General features: G+C 30.1%; 1 protein-coding gene across 1 annotated transcript; it reads left to right on the top strand.

Annotated features, from left to right (window-relative positions):
- The first annotated feature begins 10227 nt into the window (after nt 1-10227).
- LOC660763 (uncharacterized protein) lies at nt 10228-20200 on the top strand. Its single transcript, XM_966969.4, has 3 exons — nt 10228-10659; nt 18328-18484; nt 19724-20200. The coding sequence occupies exons 1-3, from the start codon at nt 10545-10547 to the stop codon at nt 19827-19829; spliced, it is 378 nt and encodes a 125-aa protein (XP_972062.2). The 5' UTR covers nt 10228-10544; the 3' UTR covers nt 19830-20200.
- The last annotated feature ends 130 nt before the right edge of the window (nt 20201-20330 follow it).

Genomic DNA, 20330 nt, shown 5'->3' on the forward strand with positions numbered 1-20330 from the left:
AATTTTATTCTGGATATGATTGGTCCTTTTAAGGTCGGCCATTAAAATGAAATGAGAAACCAATCAGTTTGAACTTTTGAACTCATTCAATAATTTAATGCGAATTATAATGAGAATGGTTAGTTTAAATTTGAAACCATTCAATTTTAATAAATTTTGTTTTTGTAAATGGCTTCCATTAGAACTAAAAGTGTTCTATAAACCGGTCCTTAATGCCCTAAGTCAAAATTACAGTTAAAAAGTTGGCAGCAGCACATCCCAATTGCCACAAATTTTGTTAATTTATTGGTTTTGTACCTAAAAATTTCGTTAAATAATTTACGTTTATACGTTCTGAAGTTTTTGACAAAAAGACTTTTATGTTTTTTTGGAGCATTTCTGCCTTTTGAACGCGTTATTATTGAATACGTTAGGTTTCTCAGGAGAAATTATTCCTTACCTACTACAGCTGACTGCACGTATAAGAACAATGGTATAGTCAAAAACTAGCTTCTCGTAGAAAAATTATTCGGTAAAAGATACAACCGGTGTCTACTAATATGAAAACTGGCTATAAATTTTCTGTAATATATTGGAAATAAGCTTAAAGTTTAATTTAGTTATAAATTCTTTTCTCCTCATCATAAGTGCAACCATCAGACATCCTTTTAAATGATTGTTTTCTGTCTCATTCGCATTTTCGACACTTTCTTGTATTAAAAATTATTTTAGAATTTTTTTTATCTTGATTTATATCAGGTATTTTCTTCAGAACAAAAGTGGTGCAGTATGATTATACTTTCTTCTGCATCGAAAAAGTCCCTGATATATCCAAAAAACCATCAGAATGTTCTTAAATTATCTCTTTTCTTGTAAAAATGGAGACCGGTTACAAAGGCAATTTAAGTTTTTCACTAAAAAAAATTCATAACTCGAAAACTAAAATTCCTAGAGCAAAACGGTTTGTTCAGTTTACGTTGTCAACACACATTTTCCAAAAGTATACGATTATTAGCGCATAAATTAAGAAGCCATCTGAATTCGCTTTTATCGAATGGAAAAAAACCCAGAGTTGCTCTAGATTACGATTTCGGCTACAGGACTTTTATCTTTACACTAAAAAAATGTCAACACTTTTATTTTTAGCTTAAAACGAGCGACATCCCAGATAAAATTTGCATATTACTGTATTAAGTTTGATGTAAATTTGTATGTAAAACAATTTTTTAAACCCAGACGATTGATTTCAAACTTCTTTGCAAGCTAAAAAGTGATTTGACCAGTTTTTTCAATCTTCCAGCCTTTGATAATTAACTCAAAAATTATTTTTTTCAAACGACATAGGCCCGGTTTCTGGTTAAATTTTTGCTAAGCTATAGTGCGTTTCTGATTAAATATGTTACCTACGCCCTAATGACATCCTTCGATTTTAAAATTTTAGATTTTTTCAATTTTTGTGTTTTTTTAATGCAATTTTCGTTCAGGTAATTCAAAATTTTTTTGTTTATAAATTTTTTTTAACGGATACTTAAATTAATCTGACTTTCAAAAAACTGTATTAAAGTTGGAATTGGATTAAAATAATGACATAGGTTGTAACAGCACCCAGCATCTGTAAAAATCACTGTAAAATCTATCCATTAGTTTAACAGTAGTACCATTTGACAGAAAGTCCAGTCTAAACTAAAGAAATTCTCAGCCGTAAATTCCAATCGATTGTTAAGTAATCCAAGTGAAATTAATTGGAGATGTCTTACGTTGCAATTTATTTCTCCCTTGAGATCGCATCGATTCCAAATATCGTGAATATAAATAAACGTTCGATTAGCCTAAAACCACTTAAACTTTTCAAATAATTCAAAATGTATTTATACTTTTACCGATTGTTGCGTCCGACTGTACATTCGCACCATCACCAGCAGCCACAAAACGAACAAAAAAATAATAACAACCGGAAACCAGAATTCCAAAAAATCGGTCTGTCCACTGTGTACCAACATATTGATCATGAGATAAATCAAATCAACAGTGCAACTAAACCAAATAACCATCGAAGCTATTGTAATAGTACTGAAAATTTTGTTAATTTCGAGAACCAGATCCACCAAATCGTGGCGCAAAAGCGCCAAGTCTTGAATGCACCTGATTTGAAAATGTGTCTCAACTTCTTCCAGTTTTTTAATTTTATCAATTTTTGTCAAAGGGAAAAGTTTGTTCAGGTCAATACTCGTTGCCTCTTTCTCCAATTTCGCGTTAATTGTGTTGAAATAGTTGCGGAAACGTTTCAAAATCTCGTTGAGGAACAAATGATCAAAACAGCCCATTGTCGGAGGAATGCAATAAACAAACACAGTCCAGTCGTTTATAAATAAACCATAAAATTCAGCAATTGTCAACAAAACCAGTAGAAGAATTTCAAAGTAATCAAAACTTTGGGTTTTATTCGTCGGTGCAATATTCCTAAACTTGTCTAATTCGATCAGAAGTGATTTGAGTTTGTTGCCCCGAAAATTTAACATTGCAATTATTACAATTAGAGGAATGAAACAAAAAGTTGTAATCAGTGCGTCCACACTAACGAAAAAAAGGTCTCTTGCTTCTTCGGGCTTTACCACAAACTTGTAACACGAAAATAGTAAAAGTAGGTGCAAGGGTAGTGGCCACAAGTGTGGAATAATTTTTACGAAACGATTGTTTGGGGGTTTGCACGTAAATTGGATAATGCCAAAGCATTTGAACAAAATGTTAAACAACAAAGGGAGGTCTTCGAGTATGCACATCTTTGTTACTCTAGATTATTCAAACGAATTAAGTATCGATCTGTTTCGCTTTCAGTGGATTAGCAATTAAGGAAATGAATAGGGTGAAGTTTGAGCTCAATCTTACTTGAATAAAAAACTGATCAACCACCGAATTGGTGCAACTTTGCCATCAACTAAAAATCAAATTGATTCGACTGATTTTTTTTTGAAATCACCTGCAGGTGGAGAATTCTCCAATCAATTCTTCCTTTTGTTGCAAATTCGTTCCACATTTCATGTACGTAATAAACAGTTTATTTTTTTTTATTTATTTATTGCTTCTCTTTGTACTCGAAAAACACAACTTACGATTATGTAGTCAGTAGGAAGAATATGCTGTAGAAAATACCGTGTTTAATTACGGAAGCAGAAGCATTTGGGTAAAAATAGGAAGAAATCGTATAAAGCAGATGCCCAAAACCGTAAATCAAAGTTGCCAATTAACTGATTTCAAACTGTTTAAATATTTCGTTTGATAACTTGATACAGTTCTTGAACATTTCGTTCGCCAAAAAATTTGATTTTTATTTCATAAGTAAGTGTCTTAAAATTTTGGAAAATGGGGTCGTAAATATCGCTTCCAAATAAAGCAGCAGTCAAAAAAATGGATAAAAAACGGTAAATATTAAGAGAATTAACGTTTGGGACGAGAGCTTAAAATTTTCGCAAAATGTACAAAATTTTCGACAAATTTCTTGAGTTTTCGATTTCGAATGGTGTTGTTTGCAGGATTATTAAAGAAATTTTATTTTGTTATTTCAGTTGTAAAAACACAAAAAACTTGTCAAATTGTACGAATGCTTAGCACATTCCAGAGGATAATTTCCGCAGAATACGAAGAAGTGTTGTCACCTAAATTTAAAAATAATTAAATAAACGTAAAAAACACAGAAGTCAATAAAGACGTTGGTAAAATTTTGAAAGATTGTGTTTTGGGGAAAGCTGAATTATTCCAACATTTTGGGATACAAATAAAAAAAACGAAGTGGAAAGCAGACACTTTACTAGCACGGAGTGTTTCATAAAAATTAGAATAATTATTATTTTAATTGCTTCGATTTTTGCGTGACTGATGAATTTCCGCATGTGGTTGAAATTGTAGAGGGTTGACGTCAGGACTCCGGAGAATTATAACTTAGGAGACAAAACGAGATACAAAATGGCAGGATTTTCTGAATCCAAAATAATAGTACGGCGGAGTAAAGCTGAGGGCGCTTCAAGCGTTATTACAACATAAAATTGTTTTAAATTAATTAAAATCCAACCAATTCATTTATTACTTGAAAAAAAAAAGCAGGAATGTTGAGCTTTGCATTCTTAACAAACAGAGAAACACTGACGACTAAAATTTTCATGAAAAAACATAAAAAAAATAATTTCAAAAAAATTTGTGCTTCGTACCGTATTTTGCCAGACGCTGCAAATACGATTAAAGTATTACAAGAAAAACGTTAGGAAGAAATTTACAGATAATTAAATTTTCTTTAAAACGGTGAGCGAGACCATATTTCTATCGTCAACGCTTTAGGCCCTAAAGACATTCAAAGGCATTGAAACGATGGTCACATAACGAAAAGTTAATTTATACGTAAACTGTAAAAGATAGAAATTTGGTGTCGCGGACTTTTTTTATAGGAAATTTAATTCTCTTCAACTTTGTTCCTTAGACTTTTTGTGTATCTTCAACCGTATTCCCAGCGTTTTGATAAACGACGATGCGTAAAGAATTATCGATGTGCGTTCCACCTTATATTTTTGCGAACGCTGCGAATACGGTTAAAGATACAAAAAAATGTAAGCAATAAAGTTGTAGAGAATTAAATTTTCTACAAAAAAGTCAACGAAACCATATTTCTATATTCATCGGTTTGGGTATAAATTAACTTTCCAATACTTGACCATCAAAATGAAGTCACTTGAGTGTCTTTGAACGACTTTAGGGCCTAAACGGATATGCTCTCGCAGACTTTTTTGTAAGAAATTAAATTCTCTACAACTTTCATCCGAACATTTTTCTTGCATCTTTAACCGTATTCGCAGCGTTTCAAAAAATATGAGGCAGAGTACAAATTGGTAAAAGTTAAAAAAAATTTTAATATAATTTACGATAAAGTTTTTGCATTATGTTTATGCCATACTATTTAGAATTTAATGTTCTATCAACCTGTATTTTTTTTACTGATCATGTATTAACCGTTATACAAATACAACTATTTTTTCGAATTCATTGCTCTGAAAACTAAGACTATAATGGAATAACTGCTCCCTCTGGCGACATTAACGAAACTATCGGGGACGGAACGTTGTATTTGTAGGCCGTTTCTTATCCTAACCTTTAGAAATCCGTAGTCAGGCCTCAAAAAAATATTTTTTATTTAGTAAGTTGTAACAAAGATTACATCAAAAATTGGATAATTATGACAGAGTAAGTGGCAAGAGCTGCAATTATCTGAAAGAAACAAATAGAAAAATAACACTCCATTAATTAGTTCGTACCAAGTGGCAAAATGCCCAATCCAAATTGAAGAAACCATCAACAGTTAGCTCCAATTTGGTGTAAAAAAATCGAAATGAGAGCAGTTCCAGATGTCGTATCCTTCTATCAATTTTTCCCTGTGTTGTGTATTTATTCCAAACTTCGTGCACGTGTGAGCCAATTTTCTCAGCTTCGATTTGAATTTGGGAAAAGCTGTTGACCACGATGAAAAGCCAGTAAATCTCGTACAACAAAAACACCCCAAATGTGGTAAATGTGCTCACGAATATTTTTTTGAGCGATATAAAACACAGAGCAAAATACATTGTTACTAGGAAGTAACCAAACCAGCACGCAAATGTGACTAATAAATTCATAGAGAAATGAGTAACAATCTCGTTTGTTATATCAACCAGAAGACAATAACTGTGAGACATGTTTTCCATTTCTTCAATATCTCCTTGAATTTGTTGATTAATTGATTTAAATTTTTGGAAAATTAAACTGGAAATATCGAGCAGAAAAAGGGCTTCGACGAGAAAGACTGTGGCGGTGTAACACGAAAAAAATAAGTAACGAAATGATAGAACAGAGAACGGAATTTTAAAAATGTTTAACGCAAACATTATCACTAAAGTAATACTCATCCACTTGTTGCAATAAACAGTGTTTTGACCTACACCTATTTCCTGTAATTGTATTAGCGAATTTCTTATTTTCTGGCTTCTTTTGTAGAAATAGACCAAACTTAAAAAATTGTAGAATAAATTCATCAGATGTAGAATAAAATTTCCAAAAAGAATAATCATCCAATTTTCATCGAAAAACGACAAGTAAAGCACGACATTACTGTAAAAATAATAAATGTAAAAAGGCAAACACAAAACTCGGCCAAAAATTTTCGAGCATTTTGATTCCGAATTATTGAGAGGAAATTGCACAACTCCTAGAAGTTTATAAATGCATTGCAAAAGAAAAGGAGTGTTTGGGAGTAAGTTCATTTCGGTTGAAGTGTATTCAGTGACTAAATAATCAATGAAAACATAATTTCCAATTATTTGTTTTATCTGTTTATGTACTTTATGTAATTTAATAGTTCGTGGTGCAATTTTGGAAACAAATTTTGGAAAAAACCAGTGTCTGGTTACAAATAACGTAGTGTTTCAAGTTGGTAGTTTCAACAAAATTTAATTTTTATTCAACAATTTGTAACAAAGACTACATTAAGAACTGGATAAGTATGACGCTGTAAGTGGCAAGTGCTGCAATTATCTGAAAGAAACAAATAGAAAAGTGACACTAAATTAATTAATTTGTACCAAGTGGCAAAATGCCCAATCCAGGTTGAAAAAACCATTAACTGTCAGTTCCACTTTGATGTAAAAAAGTCTGATCGAGAGAAGTTCTAAATGTCGTATCCTTCTATCAATTTTTCCCTTTGTTGTAAATTGATTCCAAATTTCGTGCACGTGAGAGCCAATTTTCTCAGCTTCAATTTGAATTTGGGAAAAACTGTTGATTACCATAAAAAGCCATTGAGTTTCGTATAAAATAAAAGCCGAAACTGAAAAAAATGACCTCCACCAAACCACTTTGAGCGTTACAAAGCACAGGGCAAAATAAATTGTAACTACAAAATAACCAAACCAAAATAAGAACGTCAGTAATAAATTCATTGCGAAATGATTAATAATCTCGTTTGTTAAATCAACGAGGAGGCAATAATGGTGTGTTATGTTGTCCAGTTCGTCAATATGTTGTAATGAGGGAATTTGTTGATTAATTGATTTGAATTTGATTAAAACAAGACTGAAAATATCGTCTAAGAAGAGAGTCTCAAAAAGGAAGACTGTGCCAGTGTAACACGAGCAAAATGCGTATCCAAATGATTCGCCAAAGAACGGAAATTGAAGAATGTTTGAAGCAAACAAAAGTACTAAAATAACTCTCATCCATTTGTTCCAAGAATTGGTGTTTTTGTCCAAATTTAATTTGTGTAAAGTTATTAGCGAAGATCGTATTTTATCACTTCTTTTGTAGAAAAACACCAAACTTATTAAAATGTAGGTAAAATTGATCATATTTTGAATGAATCTTCCGATGAGGATTATCACCAAATTCGAGTGGTAAAACGAAATTGAAAATGTAACGTGGGTGTAAAAATAGTACACGTAAAGTGGTAAACACAAGAGGCGTCCAAATATTTTTGAATATATTGAATCGTTGGAAAAAAATTGTGTGATTCCTAAAAGTTTGTAAATGTGTTGCAGAAGTAGAGGAGTGTTGGGAAGTAAATTCATTTTGGTTGAAACGTGTTCAACGACTAAATAATAATAATCAATGAAAACATCTCCCCTAATTACTTGTTTGTTTATTTACTTGGTGTTTGTTTTCACAAGTAATTTCCAATAATTAAAGTGTAACTACATTTCTGTTGATTTTTTTTTCTATAATAGGAAAGTGTAGTGCAACAAAGCTTCGGAAAGGCCCGCTTGTTAAAGTTAAAATAAGATTGGATTTTTTGCAGTTTCTTTACGAACGAATAGAATGTTGTGTGCTTACTTTTTAATTTTATTTTATTTTCTCTCTGTATATTTTTTCGCAAATTTTTGTTTAAATCTAAAAGTAATTTTTTGTTTTTAATAAAAACGTTCTAAAACTAAAAAATAGAAAAAATTTAGCACGCAATAAAAAATAGACAGAATATGCCCTCATATTACCCTTATAATTGGAGAGAAGTACCTAATCCATACATAATTTTTTTTTACAAAGTTAGTAGTGCAACACATACTTAATGATTTATTTCTCCAAACCTCTTAAATTTGATGACATTTTAATGAGCAAAGTCTCTGCTAGGAGAATTTTCCTTTATACAATGAAGCAGATAATGTAGTTTTTATATCTTTAAGCAAACCCAGATGACTTGATTAATTTAATTAAATACAAAAATGTATAACTAGTTACTATTTTTTTATTGTTAATTTTAAAATTAGCATTTTTTTGTTTATTTTTTCTAAGTCTGCTCATCTAAAAAAAATATTTTACAATGCTCTTTCCGAAATTAGCAACAATACAAACTTAGGTTTTTTAATAGAACACCCTATGTTTTTGCATTTTTGAATGTAGCTTTTAAAATTATTGATTTTGACCTAAAATTTTATTAATCGATTTTGATTATAGCCATTGAGTATATTTCAGTTTTTTAACAAAAACACGCTCTATTTAAAAATATACTGTTCAAAAACTCAGATACTTGGAAAAATAGGATTTTCACCAATTTTAAGACAATGTTCAAACGTAAATCAGTACCAACTGCTTCACGCAATGCAATTAGGAACATTGACAAATTATAAAGTTTGTTAAAAGTCTAAATAACTTAAAAAATTTAAAAGAACATCCTGTCTTTTGTTTTTGCTTCTCAAAGATTATTAAAATGTCTATATCTAAAAACATAAAATTTCAAATTAATTTTAGCAACAATGCAGATTATTCATATGTTTTGCCGTTCCCAAGGTTAACCATACCATACCTATAGCAACTACAGTACGAATTATTATTTGTTGGAGTTTATAAGGGGATTCAAAAATTTTACATAAATATTGAAATTTTAATTATTTAATTTAATTATTATTTAATTATGACCTAAGGGTAACATTAAAGTTACTATTTGCTGAAAATTTCAAATACTGGAACAATAGTTAATATTTTTTATAATATATTTTTTTAATGTTTAAAGTTAAATATCTTATAAGTAATGAGCCAGAGACACTTTAGTGTTGTTGTTTTAAGATCTTTTTGATAAAAAAACTAAAAATAGGGTGTTCCACTTAAAATTTTTAAGTTGTTTAACTTTCAACAAACCTCAAATTTTTTTTTTGATTGCAGTTAAAAATATATTTATAATATATAAAAATATATTTTTAAATTGATGAAAATCTCACTTTTTTAGGATTTATAGATTTTGAGTAATACATTAAAAAAAGCGTATTTTTATTAAAAAAATCAAATCATTCCAAAAACTAAGCACAGTCGACCAATGAAAATTTAGGTCGAAATTATTAGTTTTAAAAGCTACATCTTATAATGCAAAAAATATAGGGTGTTCCATTAAAAAAACATAATTTTGTATTGTAGCTCATTTCCGAAACAGTCTTGAGCCATGAGATATTTTTTTTCAAGTTTAAATGCGACATTTTTTTAATTTTTAGTCTTAAAATCAAAAATTATATGTATCTGCAAAGATTTTTCATGTTTAGAAGTTTATTTTGATCCGTCTGCTTCTACAAAAAAAAATTTTCCCATTGGAAATGTGATCTAGTAAACAAATTGCTAAATAAAATAAAAAATCAGAATCTAGAAAAAAATTTATATAAAATTTTAGTTTTATTTTTAATGAATTTATTTTTGCTTATTTAAAATAAACACAATGCACACCCTTTTGTCAAATTTGGTTCAAAGATAGTAATTTCTTGAAAATATTGCGGAGCAATAGCCCGGAGCTACAGATACTGGTTATAAATCAAGGAAATGATGTGTTGAACGAAAGTAAGACATTGCTTTGGGGAACAATTAAAATTATGAAATTCACTAATCGAAAATTGTGTCAAAAATGCACTCGAATTTCTAATTGTGCAACTTTGAGTCAAATTCGATTCCTGCAACAGTTAGTAGGAGCAAAAATTTATTCCTGCAACAGTTGCAGGAACTCGGCGCCATCGCCATCTACACTCCTCGTTACAATCTAGCTGCAGGAACCTTTCCTGCATCAATTTTCTCTGTCACTAATTTAAAAAAAAAAGTCTGAGATGTCTGCGTCACATCTCCTGCTCTTTATTTACGGAAGATGACGCACGCAGGTCATAAAAAAGCATCTTCTTGAGCCCACACATGTCCCTAAAACTTGCTTACACCTAATAAAATTTTGTCTTTACGCAATTAGCGCCATAAAAATAGAAACCGAATCCGAGTTTGTCTTATTATTAGACGCAGCCGAGCTCGTAGGTAGTCGCAATGGTATAGAAAGTACCAGCAGCCGCCTTACATCACGAACTCTTGGTTTCCGCGAATGGTAGTCCCAGTCGCGCTCCAAACATCTTTAACCTCGCGTTATTTTCATAAAGCGTCCGCATTTCGTCGTCGTCGCGCATTTTATTACTGAAAGTAGACTGTGGTGGAGTGCTGGTGCGGCCCTTAACCTAATAATTGGCTATTAGGTCAGGAGGACCTAAATTTAGACACACATCCGTTGTAACAGTACTTGAAATTCGGTCAGTTTCTTTTGTGGGACAATGAACAAGGACGCCGCCCCCCCGCCGTACAGTCCGCCCCCGTCCGCGCCCCCCAGCTACGCACAGGCGGTCGGGGGTGTGCCCCCGACCAGCCCCTATATACCGCACCACAACTGTGAGTTTTCCGCAAGTGAAAGCTAAATTCTTTAAGTGTTACATAAATAAGTGCGATTTGACGTCATCTGGGCCCCCTCTTTCCATAACTTTTTATTCAAAGTAGCCATAAATATTCAAAATTTCACTGTATGACAATATGCTCAATTTTAGCTACTCGTTTATTATTACTACATTTTAAACACAGATGCTTTTGAGACTTTATTTTTTGAAACTATTCCAACACTTTGACCCAATTTCTTTTAGATTATATACTGTTTTGTTTACAAATCTATACTAATGAAAATTTGTCTTGTACGAAAGTGGTGAAGGCGAAGCACTTCTAGAAATTTCCAGTTTTTTGTACAAATTTAAATATTTATTTTCCGTTTATATTGTGTGATAAACAACGTTGTTGTTGTATTTTGATCAAAAAACAGTCGTAAAACACATTTAGACATATTTTTAGAATCGAGGATTCAGGTTTTTTTAGTTTTGAAGGCATTTCATTCAAATTCTGGATAAAATTTATTAAAAAAATAGACAATTTTTATGCCAATTGTTTTAGCTCAAAATAATTTTATATTTTAATGCCTAAAAACCAAATTTGCAACCTATTTGACAATTTTTTAATCTACTTCAGGTTTTTAGACTGATTTCTATCAGATTTGTAGTCATTTTATTGACATTCACGTTATTATTATACATTCTTTTAAAAATAGACAATTCGTATGCCTAGCTTATACTATAGCCCAAAATCACTATTTTATGATTTACTGCCTAAAAGCGTAATGTGTAACCTTTTTGACCTAGGTCAACCCTAGGTTTAGGTTTTTCGATTATTTTTTTTTTGTTTTCTTAACCAGTTTTGTTTTTTTGGCTGTTTTCAATTATGTAGAAATTTCATTAAAACTCGAATATTTACGTCATACTGCCTACTTATGCTACCTATTTGACAATTTTTTATTCAATTTTATGTTTTTTGACTATTTTTAATTTTGCAGGAATTTAATTGAAACTCGAATAAACATTATTTCTGGAAAAACAGACAATTTTGATGCCCATTTGTTCACTGTTTTACAAATTTTTAACCTACATTTCAGGTTTTTTGACTATTTTCTATTTTGTAAGCATTTCATCAAACTTGGATACACTTTATTTTTAAAAAAAGTAAGAAAATTTTCCTAATTCGTTAGTTATCGCCTAAAATCCCCATTTTTCGTTATCATAAAAATGTAATTACCTATTTGACAATCTTTTAATCAGTTTTAGGTCTTTTTTGACTATTTTCAGTTTTGTAGTTTTTTAATTGAAACTCAAAAAAACTTTATTTTTAAAATGTACTATTTTGACACTCATTTGTTATATCTTAATTGACTATTTTACATCATGCTGTCTACTACTACTACTACTACTACTTATATGTCAATTTTTTGTGTTTTTTTAACTATTTTCAATTTTGTACAAATTTCAATGATATTTGATTATATGTTAATTTTATAAATAAAATGACTGTTTTAAGTGCTGGTGTCTAAAAACAGGTACCTAATTTTTAACCAATTTTAGTTTTTTTGACTATTTCCAGTTTTGTAAACTCAGATAAGTTTTATCATTTTTGAGAAGAAGTAAAGAAGAAGTTTTCATATCAGTTTTATGTTATCCTAAAAATCTAATTTGAAACTTATTTGACAATTTTTGTCCCATTTTAGGTCTTTTTTGACTATTTTCAGTTTTGTGGGCATTTTAGTTAAACTTGGATAAACTTTGTTTTTAGGAAAAATTATATCTAGTTTTAATGTCCACTTGTTATCACTGTTATCATTATCAGTTATCACCTAAAGTGCATGTCATTCGTTATGTTGCCTTAAAGCCCAATCTGCAACTTATTGGACAGTTTTTTAAGTTACATTTCAGGTTTTCTACTATTTTAAGGGCATTTCAGTCAAATTTAGATGAACGTTATTTTTTTCAGTTATCACCTAAAGTGCCTATTATTCTTTGTTAGATGTTGTTTATTCCTTCGGTGAATGTTTTTAAAAAAGTGATTTTGGCCTCCTCTATCCATGATTTTTAATTCAAATTAGCCACAAATACTCAAAATTTCAATACATTCCAGCTCGTTTATTATTGTTGTTAAATTGTAAATACATTTTTGCTTCCGAGGTAAAATTTAGATAACATCAAGCCAAATTCCGGCACTTTGACCCGATTTTTTACACTAAATAAATCCTGTTTTGTTTATATTTACATTAATGAAAACTTGTCTACAAGTATTTGGTAGTAAAGCACGAATGGTAAAACATTTCTAACAGAAACTTCCAGTTTTTTTTATTGTGTTATATATGAACAACAAAATAAATGGAAACTTACTTTAGTCTTGAATTGAATTCATTAATGAAATCATTACAACACAGGAATTTGCTCAAAATATAAAAAAAATAAAAAACTGAATAACTTGGTCTTGAGCTATGTTTGCTTTGTTAATTGGGGTTGGAGTTATTTACAATTTTTGCATAAAAATTCAACTATACGTTACAATTTATTTTTTGCCTAACATTAAGATCACATCGCTCGAAAAAAATGTAAAAAAATCTTAAGATACGTATAATATTTTTGGAAAATGTTTTTACATTTTTTTACTCCTTCCATTATGTTTTACTATTTTTTATTTAATAGTGTTGTATTTTTTTTCAAATAAGTCAAAGTGCCTTGAAGACGATCACAACACCTTGAAAAAGATAAATGTAAAAGGAAAGTTACGATATCAAAGTACCTAATTGAAAACATTGAAACAAAGAAGAGGCGTGGTCTTGAATACATTGAAATACATTAACATTATCAGAAAAAAAATACGAAAATAGAAATTTATTAAAAAAATTTAAAAATATTATTAAACAGTAAATACGTATTTTTAGTATTTATTAATTTAAAACCCTCTCTACATTTTTGATGTTGACCTTAACGACACAAAAATCCGTCCTCTATTAATATTATTCGCAATAACTCAATTAAACAATCACACAATTGATAAGTGTAATTGAAATCTTGTTTATCACGTGTCAGAATTAATTAAAAAACTGTGATGTTGCTCGTTAGAATAAAGCATCAAGGGTCAAAAATATTTTTTCACAAGGCTCCACACATGTTTCCTGCGTCATCTCTATCTTCAAACTATTACATTATTATATTTTTAATTTTCTAGGTTACTATTAGTTTATGTTATGATTAGATAATTGCATTTGCTGTTGGTAAATTAACCCAGACTTGAACCGAAGCCCGATAGTGTTGTTTAGATTAGAATTTAAAATTTGCCTCATTACTGAAATATTTCGAGTGGATTTTTAGAAATTTTTTAGACTAGCAACACTAGTTTTTTAAACTTGTTTGGCTGACCTTATGTTAATGGCAGTTTTTCAAAAACGCGAATTTAAAATAGTGGAAACTATTTGTTTAAACAATGTAACAACTAATAATTTTATTATGATAGTCCACTTATCTAGTAATAGCTGTAATAAAACATCGATACACAAATATTGCAATAAAACAGGTTAATTTGCAAATTGTTGAGCAAAATATTGACGTGATTTTGTTAATAACAGTAATGATTCGTGTTCGTCCACTTTATGGAAACCTTGATTGAATTACATACAATTATTTTGCGGTAGATCAGGTTTTTTCCAAATTTTAGGTCTGAGAAATCAGCTTTATTTTCTCTTGCTAATTTTAGAAATCGCTTTTTTGCTTGTTTGAAGTCGATTGGTGTCCACTTTCCATTATGTTTCATCTCTTGAGAAACACAGCTGAAAATAGATCACAGACCTGCAACTGGTTGGTCAACAAATTTAGTAAAATCAGCGAGTGAAAGTGCCCGATTAATCGAAAAATGAAGTTTTCCACTTGTCTGCCCTTGAACAAAAATTTGTTTGTGCACAATAATAATTATATTTTCTTTGAGTCTTCGTCGTGAATGGGAAATAATTGTTTGCGTCATTCCATTATTGTGTAAAAATATCAGCTGATTTAATTAAACGATTTAAGTCGTCTGCTTGGTGCAAAAATTCAGCTGGAATATTTCAGTCGAAACGAATTACTGAAAATCATGCTCGTTTTGTTCTGGTTAAAAATTAAAAAAATGGTCTGGAAGCTTGAATAAATTTCATAATTTACGATTTTAGTAATTGTTCACCGATTGGTATTCCCTGCAATTAATTGCGTTGAATAAACGTTTCCACTATAAAAAATCATGACTTCATAAAACTGAAATTGAGTGTTTCCTAGTCTCATTGGAGTAACAAGTTGGAATGAGAGCACAGTTTTGATTTAATCGCTTTTAATTACAGCGAAATTAGCTGGTATGTGAAAAAATAAAGCAGAGTATGTAGATGATGGATGTTTACATTCCATGGGCGTTGATGGTGTAATAACTCATTAACAATGCATGCTGTTGTTGGTGTTTTTTCCCATTTGTTTAAATTCGTAAATTGAAATTCAAAATATTTGTCCAGTGTGGAAAATACTGTGACAGTAATTATTGTAGGCGTGACACCCAGCTGGTTGTTATTTAATTAAAACAGTTACACCCAATATGGACCACTCCAGATTGTTTCAGTTTTAACAAAAATGGTCAATTTTTTATGGCGGGAACTAGAATAATGTGGAATCGATTAGATTGATCCTTCGACATTTCAGCAAATGTCAAATCGAGGGATTGAATATTTTTACGAGCGGAGCATTTATCAATTTAATTATGTACGGAACGCAATTTATTAATTATAGCATTCTTATCGCCTCGTGCACGTGTTTGGGTTTTCGCATTTTAAACATGATGAATTGATGTGTAATAATAACTAATAAGTGTCTATTATTTAATTTTTTCATTCGTTCAAAGAACACTCGCCAAGATTTATGTCTTTTTTTTGTAACTCGATCACAATATGGTTTTTCCATATTATGATGGGGGATTGATATTGAAGGTACTTCGTATTTTGAAAAAACAACAAAGAAAATTTAAGTGTGAACATTATGATTTCATTTAGTGTTTTAGGAAAGAAGATAATATATTGAGAAAACCTGAGAAATCATAATTCTAACTTAATAATTATAAAACTGAATTTTTCTGAGGGCTTCATCTACCAGAATCAATCAAAAACGTCTCAAGAAAATTTATGTAGTTCGAAACATTGAATCTTTTAAAGCGAGAAAGATCTAATGTAATTTAAAAAAATCTGTATCGTTTTGCCATTGATAAATAAATAATCTGTATTTGTCATGTTTATTGCTGATATCCAAGGTTCGAAAAAAGAAAAAAGAAAATTTGTCATTTTGCTGAACAAGACTTGAAAAAAATGACAACCGGAAACTAGAAGATCAACTACAAAATTAATGGTTGCTTAATAAAAAAACGATTTTGCTTTTATTGCTTTTAGTTCTATGTTTATTTTGGTCCACTTTTTGTAATAATGTTACATTTTGGGTAAAAAGAAACAAAATCAAATCACGAAACAAATTTTAGCTCAAGATTTCTCAAAGTTCTAATAATTATTGGTTTAGATATTAAGTGTTTAAAAGTTTGAATAATTTGTTAAACGTGTGCTGTTTTTGTAAAAAATATGCAATGGATTTAGGTGTTTTTGTTTCCAAAACTCAAGAAATATTTTCACCAAATAACGAAGCTCTGTGTGCTGTTGAGGAGTGATTTACAGGTCAAGAGAAAAAGTGTTGTAAGCCTTGAAAAGGATTATGATGAATACATAAAGCTACATAAATACATTAAAAAATGTCTTGAAATATCGTGGTGTTTATTATGTTGTCAATACCACTTCGTATTTTGCAAAAAGCTGAAAACTAGTTTTAAAAATGAGAAACGTCTTAAGAAAGTTTTAGTGTGAACAAATAAATTTTTAAATAATTTTGTTGTTTCTTAGAAAAAGTTCTCTGAAAAAAAGGGAACATTTGCCTAGGTACAGTTTACTGAAAACATTTAAAAATTATAATTTTGCCTCAATAATTATAGAATTGATGGCAAAATTTTAGCTCAAGATTTTAGGGACAAAGTTGAAATGCTTGTAATTTACATGTTTCATGGCAAAATGAAAGAATTAGTTTTTGAAAATCTTGGAAAAAGTGTTCTAAACCTTGAAAAGAATTGTAATGACTAATGAAATGACTTAATAACTAATAAGTATCTATTATTTAATTTTTTCAATCGTTTAAATAATACTTGATAAGTTTTATGTCATTTTTGTAACTCGATCAGAATATGGTTTTTCCATAATTATATTATTTACTGTGGGGAATTGATATTGAAGATAGTACTTTGTACTTGGCAAAAACAATAAAGAAAATTTAAGCGTGAACAACTACATTTTGAAAAAAAAAGGGAAAAAATCACAATTTATTGAAGACTTGAAAAATTATTAATTTAGACATAAAACTGATGTTGGATTTCATTTATTGCCTTTTTTTCTGGAATCAAATTATTGAATAATCAAAAAGGCCCCAAAATGAATTAGTAAGCATAAAAAAATATTTTTTTAAAAAGTAAAATGAGTAAAAAAGACCTAATGTAAGGATCGTATTGATACGTAAAATAATAATCATTAATGCTTCCTTTGCTCATTGCCAATTTCGAAGTTCAAAAAAAAGGAAAAAGAAAATTCGTAATTTTGCTGAAAAAAAAATGAAACTTGAAAGTAAAGGATCGCATACAAAATTGATGATTCCTTCATAAAAAAAATATTTGGCTTTTATTCCTTTTTCCTTTATATTTATTTTGGTCTACTTTTTGTAATAATTGGTCATAATTTGCAATTGGGTAGCACTGTCAAACCGTTTATTACAAAACAAAAAGGCAAAAATCTAGCTCAACATTTTTGAGACAGTGTTAAAATCATTCTGAATGTTTAGAACAAACTAGAAGTATTATCTACAAGAACATAAAGCAGTAAATTACTTCCGAAATTTGTGGGAAAACACGCCGAAAAACTATAATATAAGCTAGTTTTTGAAAATTGTGCATAAGGTGTTCTAAACCTTCTGAAGAATAATTGTAATGAGTGCGAAAAAGCAACATAAATCTATTCAAAATTCTGTTTTGAAATCTACATCCCTTCGTATTTGCAAAAATATTATAAGCAGTTTTAAAACTGAGAAAACGCTTGAGAAAAAAAAACAAAAAAAATTGTGACTGCACCAATGGAAGTATTTCAGAATTTTTATAATTAATTAATCACGGCACCGCTTCTTAGACTATTTTTCAAATAGGTATCACAAATAAGATAATTAAAATAAGTAAATAAGAAAAATTAATTTGCATTTGTAATTAAAGTTTTCCATTTACCATCGCTGTAATTTAAAAAATAGATAGTTTTTTATAAAAAGAAAAGGAAAAACAGTTTAGTATATACCTAGTTTTTATTTATTTTTTAAGATTCCTTGTTACTCGTTTTCCCATTGATAAATAATCCTTAAAGAAGCGGCCCAAGTTAAGGGAACAAATCAAAAAATAAAATTTGTATGAAAATTTTAATTGAAACAAAAATAGTTTTGAGTAGCTGAAACTAGACTAACTAGAGGGTCACATCCAAAATAATAATAGTTCACTTGCTGTAACTTAGCTTAAAAAAAGTTGATAGTTTTCTATAAGCTTAACCGCAGAGGGAATATTTTAATAAACACAGTTTTTTTTCAGTCATGAAAGGCCCTCCAATCCTCACAACCGTAGTCCCTGTAGGACCCGAGCCCACACACATGATTTGTCCACATTGTCACGCAGAAATAGACACCACGACGTACACCAGACCTGGGAATATCGCCTACATTGCCGCCACTTTGATATGTCTCATGGGGTAGGTTTAGTAAATGAAAAAAAATCTGATAAGATTTCATGCAACAACAAAATTTAATTAACAAACATATTGACACCAGAAAGATAAAACGGCTATTTATTTATATGTAATATAGGAAATGACATAATTATTGAAGGCGGTAACCTTGTGAGTATTTCATAATATTTTGTATTCGAACGTTGATAAATTAATAGCTTGTTGTTGAGACTCGATTTCAAATTTGCAAAAAATCGTTTGAAGAAACCGGAAATCCAGATCACTTTAATCGTGTAATCGGCATAAATAATAATTAAACAATTATAAATATTAGCCACAAGTTTGTTTCATTATACGAATTAAAATGCAAATTGTTTTTGTGAAAACACAATGTATTAATGTATCGTGTCAGTAATTTTTTTCGCAAAATGACTTACAGGAATTCGCACCGATTTTCTGACCAATTTAACCGACTTACGTCAGGTTGTTTTAATTAGTACTTTCATAATTAGGATCCTTACACTCATTAAACTCACTCGAACAAATGGTAAAAAATTTGCATTGCAAAGCTGATAATGCAAAAAACTATTTACGGAAATGTGGACGCTCTTGAAATTTGGGAGGAAAAGTGCGCACCTTGAACTCCCTTTGGATGTAAAAATGCAGAGACTGGTCAAAAAATTCCAGACGTTCTGTCTACCTTTGTTGGATTTTTTCCACAACAATAAATTCGTATCACATAGTGGACACGTAATCGATTCGATGTTTCATTCATCGAACGTACTGCATTTAAATTTGATATTTAATCCGATTACGGACACGAAAGTGTAATTATAGAACTTAGATTAGCCAATCAGCAGTGTTTGCCAATTTCACTAAACTAAATATTTACACTAATTCGCCAAATTTACGGCTCTAGTAAAGATTCACACTTACATAAAACTATGATGTTCAAAAATAACTTTTTTTGTTGGTAACATTTGAAGCCTTCTTTTTAATATTTGAATCCTAGATTAGATCCTTCCATTTTAAATTCCTTTTAAATCCATGTTTTCACTATTTTAAAACACGCTTCTCATAGCAACGTGTTTTAAATTAAAATGTTCGAACAAAAAAATTTGAATAATGCTAAAAGATCTCGGGTGTCTAGGTATGCAACTCGCATACGCTCGTTGCATAACGACAGCCCTCAAACGTTAAGCTTGTGTTTTCGCACTCGTATTATTAATAATAACTGTAATTATTGTGTGCATATTTTTGCAGATGTGCCTTCGGTTGCTGTTTGATCCCTTGCTGCATCGACAACTGCATGGACGTCCACCACACCTGCCCCAACTGCAAAGCATATCTTGGAAAATACCGACGATAAATCGCATTCACCACATTTCGTCTCTTGTCTATTCGTACTAATACCATATGCCATTAATACTCATTTAAATCGTGCATTTTTATAATTATACTTATTTATTGTAATTTCTCTCTTGCGGTGGCACCACTTCAGGTATTATCAGGATAAAAGCATGTCAGGCCAGGTAATTAATGGGATTTTATCAACAACATTCCTAAATTTTATTTTAAACCGTGCTACTTTGCTACTGGTTAGGTTGTGCGCTGCGCTATAGTATTTTATTGTAACATTGATTGTCAGGAAGTTATGGTTTTCAGTGTAAATGAGCTACATGTAGGTTGTAATCTCTAAATATTGTACATTTTATAAATATACAAATATATGAATATAGAGCAGTTGTTTTTATTCGAATTTAATGAGAGAAAATTCCGTAATTATTTGCACGTAATTTAATTAAACAAGCTAACAGAAATTATCCAATATACAATTTAATGAAAATAATTAATTTGGTCAAAATTTTTC

Source organism: Tribolium castaneum, chromosome 1, assembly GCF_031307605.1.
Source record: "Tribolium castaneum strain GA2 chromosome 1, icTriCast1.1, whole genome shotgun sequence".
Classification (NCBI taxonomy): domain Eukaryota; kingdom Metazoa; phylum Arthropoda; class Insecta; order Coleoptera; family Tenebrionidae; genus Tribolium; species Tribolium castaneum.